At 42.2% G+C, this 21996-nt stretch overlaps 2 protein-coding genes across 3 annotated transcripts in view; one reads left to right on the top strand and one right to left on the bottom strand.

Moving 5' to 3' along the window:
• Positions 1–21996, bottom strand: part of nlgn2b (neuroligin 2b) — a 156195-nt gene that overhangs the window by 105502 nt on the left and 28697 nt on the right. The gene's annotated exons all lie outside the window — the stretch shown is intronic.
• The window catches only part of fgf11b (fibroblast growth factor 11b), a gene marked incomplete at both ends in the record, with an annotated part of 44399 nt that continues 38342 nt past the window's right edge, over positions 15940–21996 (top strand). Inside the window, one exon of the mRNA XM_079508571.1 lies at positions 15940–16132. Within this exon, the coding sequence (XP_079364697.1) occupies positions 15940–16132 (193 nt within the window). The remainder of the gene's footprint in view (positions 16133–21996) is intronic.

Raw genomic sequence — 21996 nt, 5'->3', positions numbered from 1 at the left:
CAACCAAGAGGATTTTGAGAGGAAATTCTAGTGTAAAATCAACTGTCATATCTTCTCCACAGACCCATGAGGCTCAGTGGTTCCACAGTAGGATATGAACTGGCTGATATCCTGCCTGGATGGCAGGCTATGGCAGTTTGCATGCATATTGGCAGCATGAGTCAGTATGATTGCTCACTCTGGAATGAGTTATGAAGCATGAAACATCCTCTCCTTCATCTCCCTTTATCTGGTGTTCTAATCTACCTTGTTATCAGGTTAGGTTATGGAGCCTAGTAAATCATAGGGGTGTTATCATTGTTGCGGCAATGATTTTAATCTTTATTTAACCATGTTGTTAGTAGAAGCTCACAGACCATTTCACAGAGAAGTACAATGTTTTAAAAAGTGAAAGCAAGAAAGATTTTTATTCTGCATTTCATGTGATAGTCAGTGTTTGGCAATATTACTTAGGATAGTAATTACTTGGAATCAAGAGTCAAGAGTAATAATAATTATTACATATTACTTTTGCCCCCATGGAAAAAAGGATGTACAACAACACAATCTGTTTAGTCAGCATCCAATTGTTTTGAACATTAATATTAAGAAGAAGAGTCACCAACCAGCCAAAAAGGCTGTAAAATAAAGCAATAATCTCTCGACCTTTTAAATTAAATGTTTTCAAGCCAACAAAACAAAAACAAAAAAGTAATATGTAATATGTGCTGTTTTTACAAAGTAAATAGTAATAATATTACAGTTTTGGCAGAGTAATACCTTACACTACTCGTTACTGGGAAAAGTATTAATAGTACAGACTTTACAGTAATATTACTGCCCAACACTGGTACATTCAAAGAATCTCTTCAGTTACACGGAAACCTCAGAACCCCTCATGACTAAATTGTTGCATTTCTGCTTGTTTATTTATTTGAAATGCATTAAAAGTTAACATATACCATCTTGTGATTTGAGTGAGTTTTTTCCAACTAAAAACTTTAAGACATTATACTGTACCAATCAGAACTTTGAGGCTTATACTTGCATGGCTTTGGTGTTATGCTAAAGTAGTGGTTTTCAACCTTTTTCATATCAATAATTTATTAGGTATTTGAGCCACAGAGTCACAGACCACCATTTCATGAGATTTAGCCTCTCTTTGTCGTCATTGGATAAGATTTTGTCCACAATTTCAAGCAGGCAAATGTAAAAAATAGCAATTTTTCTACAAATTGTGTAGACCAAATGGACCCTTCATTGTGCAGTCTCAAGAGTTAAAGATGGAACGCCCTCAAGGACCACTGTTGGTCCCCGGACCACTGGTTGAAAAGCACTGTGCTAAAGGAAGTGACTGCTCTGTTTAGCTTCCACTTGTCCTCACCGTGAACCACGTGAGCATGGAGGGAGGTGGCCGACACATCCAGTCACATCATTGTCACATATAGAGCAGCAAGAAGGTGACAAAGTGGGACACAACAAACCCTCAACCCAAAGTGACACCGTCGTGCACCGAAGTATAAATGAAGGCTTCACTCCTCCTACCTCACAGTCACACTGCTGCAGTAGTCTCCTCTACAGTAGAAGTAAGCTAGCACCCACATGTGCTGCGTGTGTGTGTGTGTGTGTGTGTGTGTGTGTGTGTGTGTGTGTGTGTGTGTGTGTGTGTGTGTGTGTGTGTGTGTGTGTGTACGTGTGTGTGTGTGTGTGTGTGTGTGTGTGTGTGTGTGTGTGTATTCCAGTCTGTTGGCACGATATTTGTGTGCGTGTGTGTGTGTGTGGTGGGGGGGGGGGGTCTTGTGCATCTGTGAGTATTTCTAATAGTGAGATTAGAGTATCATGTTAATATTTTAATTTTAATTGCAGGCAGTGCCAGGGCTGCTGTTGAGGCTTAACGGGGTGACAGATGAGCACTAGGGGTGAACATGGGGTTGGCTGTCCTCTATGGGAATTAAGGGGACAGGGATGGTGAACGGATTATGCCGCAGTTTTGGGTGCAGAGTGCCTAGCCTCAAGTTGCATACCAAATGGCTGGTAGGGGACCTACTGTACTGTAAATAGTAGATGATTCAGTTCTTGGTATCACCTGTTAAGCTGCATCCAGAACTTATGTTAATGAATCAAACATCATTTTAACAAATCTGTGTGGTACAGTATGTTACAATATAACTAGCACAACTATGTGTGTGTGTGTGTGTGTGTGTGTGTGTGTGTGTGTGTGTGTGTGTGTGTGTGTGTGTGTGTGTGTGTGTGTGTGTGTGTGTGTGTGTGTGTGTGTGTGTGTGTGTGTGTGTGCTCCAGTACACAGCTTTGACATCAAAACCACAAGGACACACTTGTCCAAGTGGTATTGGACTGTAACGTCTGACCTACAATGCGTAACAGTGTAATTCAGATACATAGATAGATAGATAGATAGATAGATAGATAGATAGATAGATAGATATTCAGCTATCTAACACAATAATGTGACCTAATTTCTGTAGCAGCACTAGATAATGTACATCCTATTTCTGTATTTGCTCCTCCTGAGTTCCACGATCACATACACATGCAACATGCATGGGTGAATACATGCATATGCAACGCATACAAACACATGCCCGTGCACATGCACACAGATGTGTCCTCGGGGCTTCTTTGCCTTCTGTTCTGTTTGTGTTTACGGAGAACGTTTTTGGAGGGATGATGAGAATCTGTTCTGGGTAGATTAATTCTCAAATCAGAAGTCATTCTTTGCCTCCCAGCATTAAAATCCTCTCCTAATCCGCAGGATTATAGGTCATATTAATCTCTCATATTTCTGTACTCATTCATTCTTGGAGACATGAGGGAGGAAGACGGAAAAAAGAGAGAGACTGGAAATTGGATAGCACAGATCAGCTTGGTCTGTAGTAATCAGATCAAAACAAAACTGTCTCATATGGACATGCAATCTGTGAACTCTTTTGGTAAAAAAGAATGAAAACTGGAAAAACAATCTGTCTTGAGAGATTATGGACATGTGACACAGTTAAACATTCTCTCCAAGTTAAAGTGGCAGTGCCACAATCATATTTCCTCCTATAATGATTATTGGTTATTATTATTACAATATTATTATTATTATTATTATTATTATACAAATCGCTTGTTTTAACTGCAAGGTAGTGGGGTGGGGGTGTCATACTGTATTGCAGTGGTATATTTTGTAAATAATTTCTAATATCTAAATAAATTGTTGATAATATCTACAGGACAGTCCCATATACTGTAGGTACTGTAGGTTATGGACACCAACAATGGCTTTGCTTTGATGAAGCTGGGTAGGATGAACAAATGTATTTTCACTGTCAGTGTCAACCTTACTTGACATTTAGATGTTTGGATGAAAAAAATCTCTCACATTAAAAAGAAAATCACACCCGTGTGAACGGAGTGGTGTAAGGTCTTATATAGACTGATCAGCTGTGGTCTGACGTAATGTCTGACGTAATGAAATCACACCCGTGTGAACTGGGTGACCATAGCAACCATGCTCATTTTTTGGTACGAACAGACAGACAGACACGTAAACTAACAAAGCCAGTTGTAGGAGTGGTTTACACCTCTCAAAAATGAGCATGGTTGCTATGGTCACCCAGTTCACACGGGTGTGATTTCATTACGTCAGACATTATTGAGTGGTGTAAACCACTCCTACAACTGGCTTTGTTAGTCTACGTGTCTGTTCGTACCAAAAAATGAGCATGGTGCATTGTGATTGGCCGGAATGAGACATTACGTCACTGACATTACGTCAGTGAGCACAGCTGATCAGGCTATATAAGACCTTGCACCACTCAGTTCACACGGGTGTGATCTTTTTTGGTACGAACAGACACGGGTACATTTGTTTTGGTACGAACAGACACGGGTAAATTTGTTTTGGTACGAACAGACACGGGTACAAAGCCAGTTGTTGGAGTGGTTTACACCACTCAAAAACACTTTCTCTCGTAAAACAGAAGAAGAGACCTTGACCTTGAAGAGCTTTTGCTGGAAAATGAGTATAGCCGTCTCCAAATAAAACGTTCTTTACCCATTCCCCGCTTTTGACGTAGATCTGCGTAATTTCAAAGCCATTGGCTTAGATCTATGGCAAATGGTCCTTTATAGTGGTTATGATCAATCGAGTAGTAATGTTACATACACTAGCATTGGGTTTCTAGGTGATCATTCAACAGAAAAAAAAGCATCCATCATGATCAGCGGGCGAATCTGTTTCTGTTCCTTTCAAACGCTTATATCTCAGATTCCTTGTCCCAGATTTCTGGTAGAAACAAGCTTTATTCGACGGTCTATAGTCAAAGTAGTGATTGCCGCGGTGGGACTGTATGGTCTCCGAGCGATAGAAGGATATCCGATCCGTCACAACACACATCGTAAGCAACATAAGTAACATCCGGTTACGGTTTTTGGGTCCTTCAAAATAAGGGTTGCACAGGGAAAATACTGGCTGGTACGGGTGAATCAATGAATTAGAAGGTTAACTAAATATTATCAATAGCAATATAAGTATTATTGTATATAAGATGATACAATAATCCAATACAATCATTTTTTGATGATACAATCATCAAACCCTGTACTCAACACACCGCCCCCGCTGCCACCCTTAGATCTCCATATATGGAGCTGACCTGTTCTGAAATTCCATATGTTGATCTGACCTCATCAACCCCTGTACACTCAAGACACACTCCATATATGGCCAGTACAGAATGCATTCCATATGTTGATCTGACCCCCCATGCCAAAGCGCCAGCGCTCGCCCAGCAGTCTGCTGTCAGGCGGATGTGTGCATGCGCCCTCGCCCTTTAGGTCGCTTCTCGCCCTCAGGCGTCTTACTGGTAATAAATATAGCACCTGTCTCCTTAAGAGCCATGGTGTTAAATTAGATAGCTGGGGTACCCACATTGCCAGGGCAGTATGCTAGTAACTAAACGAATACAAAATGATCACCATTGCTCCAAGCCAGGGTTAAACCCATATTTGGGCTGGGCTGGTGATGTCACAGCGTTATGGACATAAATATCCTTACATATCCTTTATAGGGCTCACTGCAGACAAACTAGGTGAGTAGAGGGAATGTAATGAGAGATCTTACCTTTTGAAGAGAGTATACTAACTAAAATGTCTTTTGGTACAGCAAAGCCAAGGTCCCTAGTTACTGTCCTTGAAACTCAAGTTTTTAAGGAGGAGATCAGGAAAGAGCGAAAATGGAAGGCAATCCACAGAGATTTCAATAATGAATTAAGGAGGAAATTATGTGAGATTAAAGCGCCCCTGTCAGTAAAGGACTCGGAGAAGGAGGACCCTAAATTCGCTGCAGCCCCTAAATTCACTGCAGCCCCTAAATACACCGGAGCCCCCAAATTCAACGGAACCCCCACATACACTGGAGCCCACAATGGGGGTCACATAGAGCCTAGTCAGAAATACACCAACAGAATAGTAATAGGAGGAGGTCCAATGACTACAAGTCAGGAGATAGGATGGTTATCCGCCACACCACTGATGGAATCGAAAACGGACCGCAGACTGAACTACCGTAGAAAGTGCACAGATGTCACCAGAATGATGGAGACCCCGGGCGCCTGGTGCCGCCTCCACGACTTCCATCTCAGCCAGAAGAATGTTGGAATACGTTGGAAGTGACCACTCTGCTCATACTGCCAGTGTTGTGAAGCTACTTTAAAAATGTAGGTAGCTAATCCAGCTAGCAGGGAATGGCAACATTGGCCAACATTACATGCAAGTTCTAATCTAATGTTCAAAGAACATTTTAGGGATGTTTATAATTTCAAATAATTGTAAATGTGCATTCATATAGTGCCCAGTATCCAAAGAGCTTTACAATGTCCATTACATTCACCCATTCACACAACGACGGCAGAGGAAACCATACAAGGCACCAACCTCCTCATCGGGAGCAGTTAGGGGTTGCGTGTCTTGCTCAAGGACCCTTCAACACTAACAAGAGGGGGGGCTAGGAATCAAACCGGGATTCCTATGTGGATGCTCTACCTTCCGAGCCACTGCAACCCCAATAATGTTCCTATAACATTATAATACACTAGGAAGAACATTTTACGTGCAATGTTTTGAGGATGTTTTGGGCACATTGTTTAAGTAACAGATTGTACACTATCGGTATTTACTATTTTAGCATTATGTCTAAACAACATGCATCTGTGGTCAAGGAAAATACTAGCATCTATCGAGCAAGGATGACAAGAAGGGAAACGAGGAGAGAGAAGTGAAAGGGATGAGGTGGAGCCTGAAAAGGTGATCTTACTACGGCGGAGAAGAGTCTGCAGTTCTGACTGCAATGAGGGGTTTATTCCATAGGAGCTAGGAGCGAGAAGAGTCTAGGATGTGTGAAGTGTTGTCCTGGATGTTTTAGGGAAGGCTCGGGCAGCATTCGCTGTGTTAGCTGATCTGGGTTGGATCATGTCTTTAAGGTACAGTATGGGGGGTGCCATACTGGGGAGCCAAGAAAGAAAGAAGATTAAGGAGCTTTTACCCCAGGTGAAGGAGTTTAAGTATCTCTTTGTCTTGTTCACGAGTGAGGGGAGGACGGAGAAGGAGATCAGATGGAGAATCGGAGCGGCAGGGGTGGTATTGCAGTCGCTGTACCGCACTGTTGTGACAAAAAGAGAGTTGAGCCAGAAGGCAAAGCTCTCCGTCTACCGAGCAATCTTTGTCCCTACTCTCACCTATGGTCATGAAGTGTGGGTCATGACTGAAAGAATAAGGTCGTGGATACAAGCGGCCGAAATGAGTTCTCCGACGGGTGGCTGGCATCTCCCTTAGAGATAGAATGAGAAGTTCAGTCACGCGAGAGAAACTCAGAGTAGAGTCACTGCTTCTTCGTAGGATGCCTCTCGAGCGTCGCGCGTCCCACTGGGAGGAGACCCCGGGGAAGACCAAGGACCAGATGGAGGGAGTACATCGCCACACTGGCCTTGGAACGCTTCGGGATCTCCCAGGAGGAGGTTACTAATGTTGCTCTAAAGAAGTCTGGAGGTCTCTGGTGGAGCTGTTGCCCCTGCGACCAGACTACGGATAAGCGGTTGAAGATGGATGGATGGATGTTCCGCAAAGAATATTTTAACACAATACAATATGACAAGATACTAATATTATTACTAAAACTAATACTAATACTACCACCACCACCACCACTACTACTACAAATATGAATAATAATGATGATGATGATAACAAGGAATGTAATGAAGTCAAATTAAAAATTGAAGACAATTATAGGTAAAAATGAAGTTAAAAGTACAGGTAAAATATCTCTTACGGCAGGTATGTTAGAATCTCTAGCAGCATTGGGAAATGTGCAGAATAAGGAGAGGTTAGGATTGTTAGAAAATATTTGCTTAGAAGGCTTATACTGTATCAATTTCACTTGTCTATGTACAATTGTAATACGATTTAATGCCGCTTTTTGTTTTGTTTTAATTTAGTTTTAGTTTTTTGTTAAGTTTTTCATTTAATTCGTTATTGACTCTTTCTGAGCCTTGAGCCCGGGGTTCAAGTTAGTTTTCTGGATGTTATTTAGGCCTCAGATTACAGGATGGTTTTATAGTGTGGCTATGCAGGAGACTAGCCGTCTCAGGTCAGTCTGTTTGTCTGTCTGTATCGAACTAAACTTCGAAAAGCGCTGAGCTTATCAGCACCAACTTTCACTCACACACTGCAAGTAGGCCACGGGTACATACCTCCACAATTTTTTTGCATGTATGCTTGATACCTTTTTAAATACTTAACTTTGATTGTATAATGGAAGTGAGTGGGGCTCGGATCAGGGCTCTTGCCTGAATCTGGAGTCATAATTATGTTTATGTTTTTAACCTAGGAAAAAGATCCGGCGGAAAACCTGTTCTCCGCAATACAGCTACTATAGAGTCACTGTACTGATATGTTTAATAACACAAGGACAACTTGTTTTTTTTCCTCAGTGCAAATCTCAATCGATCTATAATCTATGACATACAGTACTTTGGGCAGAAGGCAATACAGGCCTCAGTGTGTAGATGATTACATCTACACACTGAGCATTTAGAGTAATCAGTGTGTGTGTGTGTGTGTGTGTGTGTGTGTGTGTGTGTGTGTGTGTGTGTGTGTGTGTGTCAGTCATCCTTTTTTTACAATTATTAGTGCTACTACACTCAAAATACATTTAATCGTATGTACTTGTACACAAGATGTACTCTAACAATAAAATAAACCGTGACCATGTTGATCAGACCCATGTCTCAACCCAACCACCGCTAGAGAGAGAGATTTCGTCACTAGCGGACTCCCATTGTAAGAATGGAATGCAGAAGTTCTCATTCTATCTCAATGAGGAAGTAACAATGTTTGGAGATGTCTACAGTCCATAGCACCCCGCTTTGTGGCGAGATCAAAGCGTGACGCAACTCTCTCTATGGGTCTGGGCAGTCCCTGCTTTCAGCCCTCAGCTCCAGTTGGTCATAGCCAAAATATCAAAAGGTGACCAGGTGGTGCTCCAAGGTGACCACAGTCTCTCTATAAGAACGCAGTCGTACACAGTCCTGACTTTTGAGAAACCTTTCATTTTGAGAGGGGGATTGACTGTCTGAGGTGGCCATGTCATTAGTCCGATGTCTCAACGTTTTGGCGGTGTGTTGGTCCGACTCACGCATTACTAACCCTAACTCCAACTCTAAACCTAACCACACGTGGAAGCCATGGGTTAGTCTTAACCGCCCACAGGTTAGTTTAACTGGCCACGGGTTAGTCTTAACTGGCCACGTATGTCGAAGCCACGGGTTACTCTTAACCGGCCACGGGTTAGTCTTAACCGGCCACGTATGTTGGAGTTATGGGAAGTCCCCGTGGCTTTTTCTGCCAAACAAGAGAATATAGCAACAGACTGGACTTCTTGGAAATGTTCTTCGGCAGGGTCCATCAGAGAACCAACATCCCCTGGTGTTCATCAGCTACAAGCTGGAGCCAAGACGGTGGAGTAAGAAGCTCTGGCAATCAAGTGGGCCCTCGACTCACACAAGCCTACCTCCTATAGGGAGGGAATTCACTTTACAGACTGATCACATAGCCCTCCATTGGATATATGAAGGACACCAGTGGCCGCTTCACAGTACAGCACACACACGGCAGGCTCAGTGTGACCTCGAACTACCTCTGGCTGTTTCAGTGAGAGCTCTGAAGGGGGTATGTGATGGCCACACATTGAGCGAACAACGCATGGTGGCCCTGGCGAGTTGTTGCTGAAGGTGACTGGCTGGCCAATAAATGGGGGACCAGCTGCATTAGATCTGCTTAAATGAACCTCAATGGAAACTGGACTGTATAGGAATGACTGAGGTGGTTGTCCCCTTTAGGCAAATGAACATATAGCAACCTTTATAAATGATGCATCTCTACAAACAAAACATGCATATACCAATCTTGTATGGTTTTAGTTTGTAACCCCTGACAGAATGACAAGCAGGGTGAAGTGTGTGAAGTAAAGGCAATGTTAAGATTTATTATCTTGCTTGTGTATTTTTACTTTTCCATTGTGAGCTGCAAGTTTTATCTAGCAAACAGGGGAATAGCAACAGACTGGACTTCTGATGTTTCGATTTATCTGTCACATCCTTCATCAGGTTATCATGACCTGATGAAGATGTGACAGATACATTGAAACGTTGATCATTTAATTTCTTGCACCCTGTTGAATAAAAATCACACCTGACCTGTGTGAACTAAGTGGTGCAACTCTGTGTGGGGGTCCCCGGGGTGTCCCCGGAACTTCCAGACCCACAGGAATGCACCCAGGGGGCCGGCCCGGTTCCGGCGAGCCGCCCGGCGTCCAAAACGGTTGAGAAATGACAGAGTTACCACACGTGGGGGAATTAGCAGACAACACTCTCTCTCTCACAAGTAATAGTGTGGTATTCTCTCTCCCTCACTCCCTCTCTCTCTCTCTCCCCCTCTCTGTGTCTCTCACACATGCTCCACATTGTAATTAGCACAACAGTGCAACACACTCTCTCTCTCTCTGTTTCTAGCTCAGCAGCGCCACCTTCGCACCTGTTGGTATCCTAAACATACATACATACATACATAGGGACGGACGGACATTGCTGATCCTTGAAGTGGTTGCACCACTTAAAAGGTTCAACCTGTCTGAGATGCTACAGTGCCTTCCTTCTACCTGCTACCAGTCCTGCTTCTGAGATGCACCAGACCAGCCCACCACAGGCTTGAGGCACGGTGGAACCGCGCCTCAAGGTACCTCCCATCACACTGGCTTAATATGGAATTGTCTCTCAAAATCATAATCTGTACAATGTGAATGCACCAGGAAATGTGACAGAGGTCAAGAGAAAGTGGTATGCCTGATCCTCGGTGTAATCCAATGTAAAAAGCATTTTTTTTGCAGATCTTTTTGAATGAGCTGTTGGATGTGTCCACAGTAATAGTTTCTTGACACTTAAATGCACAGTTTTTGGGAAACTAAACAGGATATAATAATAATGACCATTATCTGGGAGGAAATAGGCCTACAGTACAAGCTATAACAAATGGTAGGGATGCCACCTGTAAAAATTCGACGTATAAAACTCAACAAGTTGTTACTTAAGAACTAATGTATTCACTATGTCATAATGGTAAATGGTGCATTTATATAGGGTTTTTATCCAAAGCGCTTTACACAGATGCGCATTACATTCACCCATTCGTACACCGAAAGCGGAGGAAACCATGCAAGGCACCGACCTGAACATCGGGAGCAATTAGGGGTTCAGAGTCTTTTGATACTAGCTCTGGGGGAGCCCGGGATCAAATTGGGAACCTCATGGTTCCCATCAGACTGCTCTACCCCTGAGCCACTCCCACCCACAGTGACAGCTAGAAAATACCTTCTTCATCAGTAAGTCTACTAGATTGATCAACATAAAGGATTCAGTTCATACAGCGCGTTACTGAAACACATCACCTTCTGTTTAGCCGTTTATAAAATCATGTTAAGTGCACTAATAGGCTCATCAGCCTGATCAACATCAATTGCTCCTCTGCCTTCATACTTCTCAATCAACACCCTGCCACAGATTCAACCAGCTTGCATACAGCTCTCGTTTTTGTGTGAGGGTTGTTGTGATTGTTCGTCTTCCTTGTCCTTTTTGCCACCCATAATTTAGGCCACACAAGGACTTCTTCTAAAGTTGCTTCAAATCACAAACCCTGATTGACTGCTTCAGAAATGGTCACAATGTAATGATGTAGACTAAAGTAGGCTACTACACTAAACCAATAACCATGTGTGTTCTATATCTTAAACTATTTTCCAATTACCATACTGTGTAACTTTTTCAATAAAGCAACAGTTATTTTTGAGTGGTGTAAACCACTCCTACGACTGGCTTTGTTAGTTTACGTGTCTGTCTGTCTGTCTGTCTGTCTGTCTGTCTGTTCGTAAAAAATGAGCACGGTTGCTATGGTCACCCAGTTCACACGGGTGTGATTTCATTACGTCAGACCACAGCTGATCAGTCTATATAAGACCTTACACCACTCAGTTCACACGGGTGTGATTTTTTATATAATCTTTCACTGACACAAATACATGTTTCTGACAATGTATTGTTGTGTTCTAAAATAACATCAGGCGCTAAGACCCTGAAGCATTCCTTTCAGAGCAGCACTTTTATATAGACAACCACTTTAAAGCTATATTATGTAATGTTTTACTAAATCAAATGTTACAATACAATCTACAAAATTGGATCACCCTGATCATCTACCTCTATTCAGACATTGAAATGCTGTGTAGTGTGTAGGTTAATTGGACACAACCTTTGACACAATCCTGTTTCTGGTTTGACTGGTTCTGGGTTTGACCTGAAGGTCAAAATTCTATTTCTCTGCAGAGCAAGCAAGCAGCCTCTAGTAAATCCGTGGTAAAACAGGAATGTACACAGTGCCACTTTAAATAAAGCAATACTAATGTATGTCTGACCAAGCAATACTAGGTATGGGACTCTCTCTAAAAAGAGAGAGACCCAAAATCAGGCTGTAAATTTTGTTCTAACTTAACTCCCACATGCAAGACTGTGGTTGGTTTAGAGTTGGCTTGTCTCTAAAAATCCTTCACCTCGCGTACGAAACAAACAATGTCACTATGTCAGCATAAAGACAAGGAAATTGTGTTTGGCTTTTGAGACCCAACTTATGGTACTAAAGTGCTGGAATCCGCAAAGTATAGTAATCTCACCACAAAAAGCCATCTGAAGCTTGAATAAAGGTATATAACCTTTATAACAATTTTACTGCCTGCATTTAGTAGCCTACATACACATTCTGTAGGTTGATTCACAGAGCCGAGGACAAATTATGAGGCATTGGTCTGACTGGGACCATGAACTATGAGGCATTGGTCTGACTGGGACGTTAAGACTAGTGTAGAAAATGATATATACAGTAATGCTCAGACCTAATGAGCAGCTCACCTGTGGGTCATGGATATTAGAATATGATTTATGTATGCAAGAAAGGTGCCTGAGATGGGAAACAATAGAAACGTGTCAGCAGTAATGTTAAGTATATGTCTTCAATAGGCTACAAAATGAAACACAAGAATTATTGTTATTATGTGTGTGGGGGGGGGGGGGTATTTTTTCAGGCTTTTCTGCCTCTATTGACAGTGCAATGGAGATCGATAGACAGGAAACAAGGAGCGAGATTAGGGGAGTGACATACAGCAACTGTAAGTGAGTGAGTCGTACCAGTTAACTTAGGTCTGCATTTATATATACAATCATTGTTTTTTTGTGGATTAAACAACGTCCGTGCATGTTGGTTAGACATATCGTACACTAGTCATGAGTCCGACAACACCGTCACTCCAGACATGTATTGCCGGTTACAAATAAATCACCCTGTTTAGGGTTAGTTTAGTTTGGGGTAGGGTGTCGGACTCATGACTGTAGGACTGTTGGTATTGTTTAGTTTGGGGTAGGGTGTCGGACTCATGACATTCCTAACCAAACACCCTTTTTGTGCTTTGCACTTTGAACATCTTCTCTGGCGACCAGGCTGCATTTATAAGATTGATGTTCTATCTACTATAGTAAGGAACACGAGTGGATGGTTGGCTAAGAATAATAGATGGAGCAGAGAAACCGATCCTGTAAAGGGGAAAACATATTCTGTTTCCTTGTCAATGCTAACAGCATTGTCTCTGCTGTCTTTACCGTCTCTTTCTCACCCCCCCTGTGGAAGCCAAACATCTGCTGTCACCTGTCAATCAATGCCTGACTGACTGTGACCTTGCTGGGCCTTGTTAGAAATAATGTAAATTGACCTTGCATTTTCAAGATGCTTCCGCTGCTGGTTTCCTTGGCAATTGCCTTGTAAAAGAGGTGCCATGCCAAATAAAATGGGATTGATCAGCCCTCAGAAAAGTTGATTTATCGGGGTGGAGTCTCCAGGGTACGACAGGAGAATTACTAAGAGGGTTTTTCTGCTCAGCTGCACAGCTGATTCAAGCTAAAGAATGACATGATAGCAATTATCCGTTCATTTAGCAGCAAATAACTTGGAAACAATCTAATCTTGATCATAAGATACTATATACATTATATGACTGGACAAATGCTCTTCTGAATGACATAATTTAGAAATTAATAAAAACAAACAAGGATTATTATTTCATTGTTACAAACAAATTACAGTATATAACTTTCCTCTTCCTTCATCTCATGAGTTGAACTTGAGAACTGGACTTTTTTTTCCTCTCTTTTTTTACAGTAAAGTGCTTCAGAGGAGGATAGTCATTAACTACTTCACACACACACACACACACACACACACACACACACACACACACACACACACACACACACACACACACACACACACACACACACACACACACACACACACACACACACACACACACACAAATAAATGCGTCACCAAATTACGTGGCTATATGTCACGTCACAGTCACGTTGGTTGTATGAGGTTGGACTCTAAAACCTCTGTGAAGGGCTGTGATTGAATGTGTGAAGTGATATCAAAGCAAACGGGTGTTGTTTTTATAAAGCATCGTTCTTGTTTTTATTTCAGTTAACTAAAATATTTGTTTCCCAAATCTAGTTTTTGTTAACCTTGGGTGATGTGGGGGTGGCTCATTTTGTAGCTCATGTTTCTGTCAGGGATAGTGTATCCTAGCCTGTGTCTATGATGTTAGACACTACAGTAAATGCCTGTGGAGCATCCGAAAGACTGACATAGCAAAATGGATAGAATAAAGAAACAAAATAAATGGCAGCATTTAGTGATGATATTGCAAATTGAAAATTCCTGGGTTACAATTACATAAAACAGCTTCTATTCTCCACCATGCTACAAAAGGTTTGTGTGTGTGCGACTGTGTGTGCGTGCGTGCGTGCATGCGTGCGTGCATGCAATAGCCCACAGTGTTGCTGTTCCTCCTGAAGAGACAGAGAACTGTCACAATCTGCACCTTAAGCACTCTTCTCTCTCTCTCACACACACTTCTCTCACCTCCCCTCGCCCGTTGCGCTATCTTTCTGCTTCAGCAGGGCAGTCAAATGGATGAGTGAATGTACAACGTAGAAATTGTAGCTTCTCAGAGCGTTAATTCTGAGAAGTGGCTGCTGCCTGTACCCCCCCCCCCAGCCCTTGTTTCCAGTCAAGCTCAATTCCCTCACATCACCACCTCTCCTTCCCTCCCCCTACCCTCACTCTCACTCTCTCTTTTCTCTCTCTCTCTCTCTCTCTCTCTCTCTCTCTCTCTCTCACTCTCTCTTTTCTCTCTCTCTCTCTCTCTCACTCTCTCTTTTCTCTCTCTCACTCTCTCTATCTCTTTTCTCTCTCACTCTCTCTCTATCTCCTCTCTCCCTCTCTCCCTCTCTCTTTCATGAATGTCACCCCTACTGATGGTGGCTGCTGGAATTCGCGCACACATACTCTCACACTCACTCGCTGACTTTGGAAGGGAGGGAGGGAGGGAGGGAGGGGGTGGGCTGGTGAGGGCTGTGGGATAGAGAGCATGCCATCGGAGGTAGAGGAGAGATCTCTCTGTCCATCCCTCTGCACTGTTCCTGTCTCCATCCCTCTGCACTGTTCCTGTCTTCATTCCTGCAAGACCGTCTGCCGCGTCTGTGTGTGTCCCACGCGCAGTTCTACTACCTCTGGATCTAAATCTGCTGGATTACTGCTCAGAATCTCATTTTATTATTGTTCCCTGCATGCACATTTAAATGGGGGGAAAAGTTGGACCTCCGTGGACTACACAGGCGGTAACAGCCAGCTTGGCTGCTCTCGCATTTTTATGCGTTTCATAGCATCACGATGATGCCACTTTTCATTGGACGAGGTGTTATTTTTATACGTAAAAGAATATAATCTCTCTATTTAGGAATTTAGTTACTTTTGCAGTATTGTGAACTAGTTTTTTTTTGTTTTTTATTTTTTTGGTAGGTATATTTTAAATGTGTGGACAAGATGAGCGGGGAAGCGGGTAAAGTCCATACGTTATTATTTTTAGTAGTTATAGTCACTGAATAATCTATGTTTTACAGAAAATGTGACCAGAGCACTCAGCACTTTTGACTGCGATCTTTTGATATTGGCGTGACACATTTTCATTTTTTCTTTTTAGAAAGAGTAGAGTAGTTTTCCATCAGATTGTAGGTGGACTCGCATCTTACACAATAATTGTCCGCCTTCCTCTGGAAGCTTGACACTAAACTAGTGTTTGTTAGCGCCTTTCTTAGCCTACATCCTTAGCTCCCCCAGGAGGGGGGTCTCTCCTCCAGAACCCCTCATCCCACCTCGGTGCTCGAGGAGAGTTAACAGCCCTACCAGAAGAGGGGTTGTTGGGAAAGAAGACACCCCCCTCCCAAAGGTGAGAGGGGGGGGAAGATGGCAGCTCTTGCCAGCTCTCTCATCAGACAGAAACGGGCTGTCAAGGACGACCAAGCCAACCGACCGGTAGCAAACAAGCGCAGGCCCTGTCCCAAAAGCAACAAGTCCCTATGTCAGAAGCAGATCCTACTTCTGATATCCAAAGTACGACTATGTGGGGGTCGAAAAGGTCGAAACGAAAAAAAACCAGGTCAGTAGCAGCTATGGGCCATTTATACTTCTCCTGGGCTTTACTTGCTGTTCCTTACTGGGGGGTTCTGTCACCAGACATGATGTGGTTTGTATGTAATGTATATAAATTATATTTTCCAAAATGTGCATTTTTGTAATACACTCAAATTAACCAAATAATTCAAGATATAAACCTTGGCTATTCAACTATTGAACAAAAGAAAAACTATATCCAGTTTAATGTTTTGATCACATACAACTCTGTGTGTGTGTGTGTGTGTGTGTGTGTGTGTGTGTGTGTGTGTGTGTGTGTGTGTGTGTGTGTGTGTGTGTGTGTGTGTGTGTGTGTGTGTGTGTGTGTGTGTGTGTGTGTGTGTGTGTGTACTGTAGTATATGCACCAATGTATTCCAGCTGCTTTTGAAGCAGGTCTGAACCAGGAGATTCTCAAGCATGGCAGCCAGAGTAACATGCCTAAATAACTAAACTGCCTACCGAGCAGAGTCTGTTTTGCAAAGTTGTATGTCTGTAGAAGCCTGACGGCTAGACAAGCTAATATCATCACTTGGGTTGACAGCTATGCTGAGGAACAGTGCTAGAGAACCTGTACCACTTGTTTTGTGTGGAGTGCTATTAAATTGTGCACAGTTGCTCTTGATGGAGGACAGTCTGTAAAACATGGTTTATCATGATGCACTTCTCGTGCATTTGTGTTCCCCTGGATGAATCCTATTCCCAACCGTTTGAGTGACCCCAAGACCTTTCCTCAAGCACCACCCTCAGTCCAAAATATAAAGTTTAAGAAGCATGTGCTTAGTGCACTAACTATGCAAAGTCAATCAGGCACCCCATATACTATCCTACAGTATTATCCAAGTTTTCTTTTTAAGCGCTGAATTATTTTCTGACGTTGACTAGGGTTCATGCCATTTACTCTGATCTTGCACTTTGTACTCAACCTTTTCGGGCCTTGACAACAATTTAGGCATTTAATTGGCAGACACTCATAATCCAGAGCAATTTACAGTAAGCAAGAACAAAAAACTTGGAAATACATCAAATACATAAAAATAGTCATCATGAGTCATACGTTAGCTAAGGAAGCTTAGTAAGTAAGTAAGCTTGACCCCCCCAAAAGTCATATTTGAACATAGTCGTACTTTGGATATCAGAAGTAGGATCTCCACTCTGAAAAGCACTTGAATTAGGAGTTGTTTGTGGAAAATAGCAGAACGATTCACAATGCAAGTTGTGAGCTTTTTCCAAAATGTTGCCTCATATTATTTGACAATAATGTTTGACAATTTTTATAGTATCATTAGTTAATTACTTTTGACGCAGTAATTGGCTTTCTATTTTATTTCTGTCTTTCTTGGGGGTTTTTTAGGTCTTAAAAAGACCTGAAATTGCACTGTCATCTGGGGACCCCGCCCCCAAAAAAATCAGGTTGAGGTATGCTGTGATCAGGGCGTCCTTGAAAAAGAGGGCTGGCTCTCAATGGACTTCCTTGAATAAATAAAGGAAAAAGAAAAGGGGAAAAAAAGAGAACCACTGTTCTAGGGCTGGCGGACCAAATGTGGCCTCATCAGGGAGAGGGTGAAAACGTGCTGACCTGCAGCTGCCCGTGTGCACCTTGTGCACCTTGTGCACCTTGCGGTTGCTGTTGTCTTGTCCTCTGGCCTTGTTCACGCTAACCTTTAAGAGCTGCCTTTCATGTCGCTCATATAGCTGGTCATCCGGCGGCCACACACTTTACATGAGAGCGCAAATACATCTATGGACAAAAGTCTACCTAAAAGACCCACAGCAACTGAAATTGGTGTGTAAATATGAAATCATGCATAATATCAAGTTAGGGTTGTCAATGTGTCGGATCAATTCAAATATATAAATACAAAGCAGGGATTATTTTTCCAAAGTAGTCCAATTTCAAAGAAGCAAGCATGAAAATCCAAACTTTGAAGCCTGATATCTCTAATCTTCAGGAAAACCATACTTCTGCTGTAGTTCCAAAAATGTTGGGTCAATAAGTGTGACATCAAACCCTGTAGCTCTGATCCCCTACTTTCATTTGATATGAAAATGATTCCTCACATTAGCCATTCAATGTTTACTACTTGAGATCTCCAAAATAGTTGTTTAAAAGTTGTGTCAGATGTTCTGATGTTGTGTTAAAGATTGATGGCGGAGTAGAAACATTTAACCTTTGCATGACATTCTTTTGGTGTTTGTAAGAATGTGTAGTGATAATTCAATACTCATGTATCGAAGTGTGTGTGTGTGTGTATGTGCGTGCGTGCGTGCGTGCGTGCGTGCGTGCGTGCGTGCGTGCGTGCAGAGCCCCTGTCAAACCGAGTCAGCCTTCCTCATCATTATCTCCCTCATCCTCTTCCAGTCTACCTTCCTCCTCCTCCTCTCCCCCTGTGTGGTCATTTTTAAGATGGCTGCCTGCATTTCCCTGATAAAAGCACTCTGTCTCTATCAGTAATCTGTGGTGCCTCCCCCTTTTGAGATCAATTCAGCTCATTAATGTATACTGATTAATCAATAATCACCCTCTTAGAGTGTTCAAGGTGGAAGCTGACTTGAAAGGTGTAGGATATTGGACATTGACCCCTTGCTTGCCTCTGTGTATCTCCTTCACTACCGCTCTAAAGAACAGCTTCACCCACACATTATCGTCATTATACTATAACAGACATGCAATCATAAAAACAGAACTAATAATAATAACGCTACAGACTGGTGTCCACTCGATTGTTTCTGTAACGGCAGAAATGTTTGAATAAAATTAAAAGACGGCATTTGTTGCAGGGCATTTGTTGATCTGTTCGGATGAATTGACGGGAGGCGGTGAAGTCCCAGACATCTTCTGGCAAGGAGTGGGCTCTAGCATGGTGTAGGAGTAAGAATCCAACCAGTCAATGAGTCAAGGAGTGGGCTCTAGCATGGTGTAGGAGTAAGAATCCAACCAGTCAATGAGTCAAGGAGTGGGCTCTAGCATGGTGTAGGAGTAAGAATCCAACCAGTCAATGAGTCAAGGAGTGGGCTCTAGCATGGTGTAGGAGTAAGAATCCAACCAGTCAAGGAGTGGGCTCTAGCATGGTGTAGGAGTAAGGAGTGGGCTCTAGCATGGTGTAGGAGTAAGTAAGAATCCAACCAGTCAAGGAGTGGGCTCTAGCATGGTGTAGGAGTAAGAATCCAACCAAGGAGTGGGCTCTAGCATGGTGTAGGAGTAAGAATCCAACCAGTCAATCGACTGTTGGGTCACAAATCTGGGGCCCCTTTTGTCAAGCAGCAGACAGGGTTACAAGGAGACATCCAGTAGAGGATAGCATTAAGCTGACCGCAAGAGATCAGGGCCACAAACTCGCTTACTCGACAACACCTGATCAGACAATGCAGTGTTAGGTAGCTTCTCATCCGAACTTTACTGACAGCGACAGGGGTCAGACCGAAAGAGGGAGAGACTGTGGGGAGGGGGAGGGGGGTGCGGCTAGTAAGAGGCAAAAAGAGATGGCCTTAAAGATATCAAATATGTAAGAAGAAAGTGTGTCAGGGTGGATGGGGAAGATGCAGGTGGAGATAGATAAAGAACTAATCAAAATGGAGTAACTGAGGAGGGGAGAGATGGGTGTGCAGATAAAAAGGGAAGGTGGACAAGACATGCAGGGAGTGAAACAGACTGTTTAAGACACAGCATGTGGGGATAGAAGATGAGATAGTAAGATAGGAATAATTTGACTATTAAAGTAAAGTGATATTTTATTGCATATACCTGTAGGTTTAAAGCAATGCCCGATGGCACACAATCCATTTTTGATGCACTAGCTGGATTTCTGTACTGATTCATTGACAATTATTTGTCACCCTCTTACATTTCTACTACTTCCGTACTGCAAAACAGAGCTGATTATGAACTGAGAATTGAAAACTGAGGATTCGATGTGATAACCAGAGCGTCCTTACTCAGTGAAGTGTTAATTGAGGCAATGCCAATTCATTAGGTCATGTTGAACAGCTGGATCACTGGAAATGGATCGTATGGCTTGTTATTGCTTAGATGTCATGTTGTACTTCATGCTGTAGTTATTGCTATTTGCTACACTAATCAATCTTTATCTCAGATGTATCTTAAGGCTGGGAAGCAGAGATCATGTTTTCACCTCTGTCCGTGTGTCCTCGTGTGTGTCCATGTGCACAGGGCAGAAGTATGCATTAGTAAAATCCTTTTGTTTTCTCTTGCCCTAAAGATAACAAATGACAGAATGCCACCTTAACCTCGCACACATGGCTGCTAAATTGAATCTGTGGATACTTTGATTAAACCTGACAAGGACAGATTGACTTTAACCTCTAACAAGAGAAAGAGTGAGGATAGAGGACACCCTCAGCGATATTGATAAGAATAGTGTGAGAGAGTGAAGACTAGTAGGTTTGGGTAAGAACATGAATAGACATAACACTTCTTCTTAACCACTTTCAACCTGGAGATCCTATTTTGGGCATCTCATTATAAGTGAAATATAATGTCAAAAATGTACACAAATTGTGAAAATAGCAAATCTACAAATATACAGTGTGATGCATTGTGAGCTTGTAGTTTGGCTATTTTCACTGTTCATCGTAAAACGAAGCATAAAGGGCGAGGACCAAAAGGGGTCTTAAAATGCATATGCATATCCATATGCAAATTTTATTCATCTGTGTTACTGTGACCTATACAAAGGATGGTTGGAATATGTAAAGTAAGCTCTTCTCTTAAAGCTTACATTTTGCCATATGGTACGATAAAATGGTGTGTGTAAATCTAGGTGAAAAGATTATTTAATAAATCATGTATTTTTTATAAATACTTGGGTATTCCCAGGTGGGTAAAATGTGATTGTGAAACATAACAAATGTTGGCTCTAAACAATGTCTGCTATAGTTGTACAGTATAGTAAAGGTTATATCAAATAATTGACTTTTTTTTTTTTTTTAAATACTGTTTTTATTAGGCATTTTGTATTATGACATAACTTCAGAATATCATTGACAGATAATGAGTAATTACGTGACATACAATACATAATAAAAAAGGTACATAAATGTGATAAACAAGAAAAAACAAAAAACAGTTAAACAGTGAACAGACAAACAAAATAAAAACAACAGGACAGACACTCTTGCTCTCAAACTTTCCAAACACCGACATTTTTCTCAAATAATTGACTTTTATTCCAATAAATAGATTCTGAGTACTTCAACACGCAAAGTCAAATATGCGTTTCAGAATTCCGCGCAAGGTCAATGTCAACGGGCAAGGTCATTGCTCCTATAGATCCGAAGTCCTGTTAGTCCGAACATGCATTAAGGTTGGGGAACCTGCACTGCTCCCGTGCTTGCGGTTATGTTTAGGTTAGGGTTAGAGATAGGGATAGTAATTTCGGAACAATGAACCTTCTGACTAATGACACGGCACCATAAAACTTAATTTGGGGTCTGATTTGAATAGGTTCAGTGCCAACATACCATGAACGGATTTGTAAGAGCATTCTGTGCCCAAAATGGTCACGCTCAATATTGCCTTAGTTTATACGTCACCTACAGTGTTTGTATTGAAATAACGGACTCTGCTTATTGTTACCGTCTGGGCTGATTTCTGTGTTTCTATAGGAATAATATTACAACATGTGCACATGTTTATGCTTTGCAATTGTGACAATGATTTTCATATGCATAAGTGTGTGTAAACGTGTATGCATTTGTGGGCATGTGTGCTGTGCACATAAAGTGTACATGGGTGAGTGTGCATCCTAATGTGTGTCATTTGGAGCCTTGCGTAGCCACCATTTGCCTTTGCAATGCATATTGCCCCAGGCAGATTTAGTCTGGCCAGTCTC

This window comes from Electrona antarctica, assembly GCF_951216825.1.
Source record: "Electrona antarctica genome assembly, chromosome: 8".
In the NCBI taxonomy this organism is placed as follows: Eukaryota; Metazoa; Chordata; class Actinopteri; order Myctophiformes; family Myctophidae; genus Electrona; species Electrona antarctica.
The sequence above is the reverse complement of the archived record's forward strand: the minus strand, read 5'-3'. Positions and strand labels throughout refer to the sequence as shown.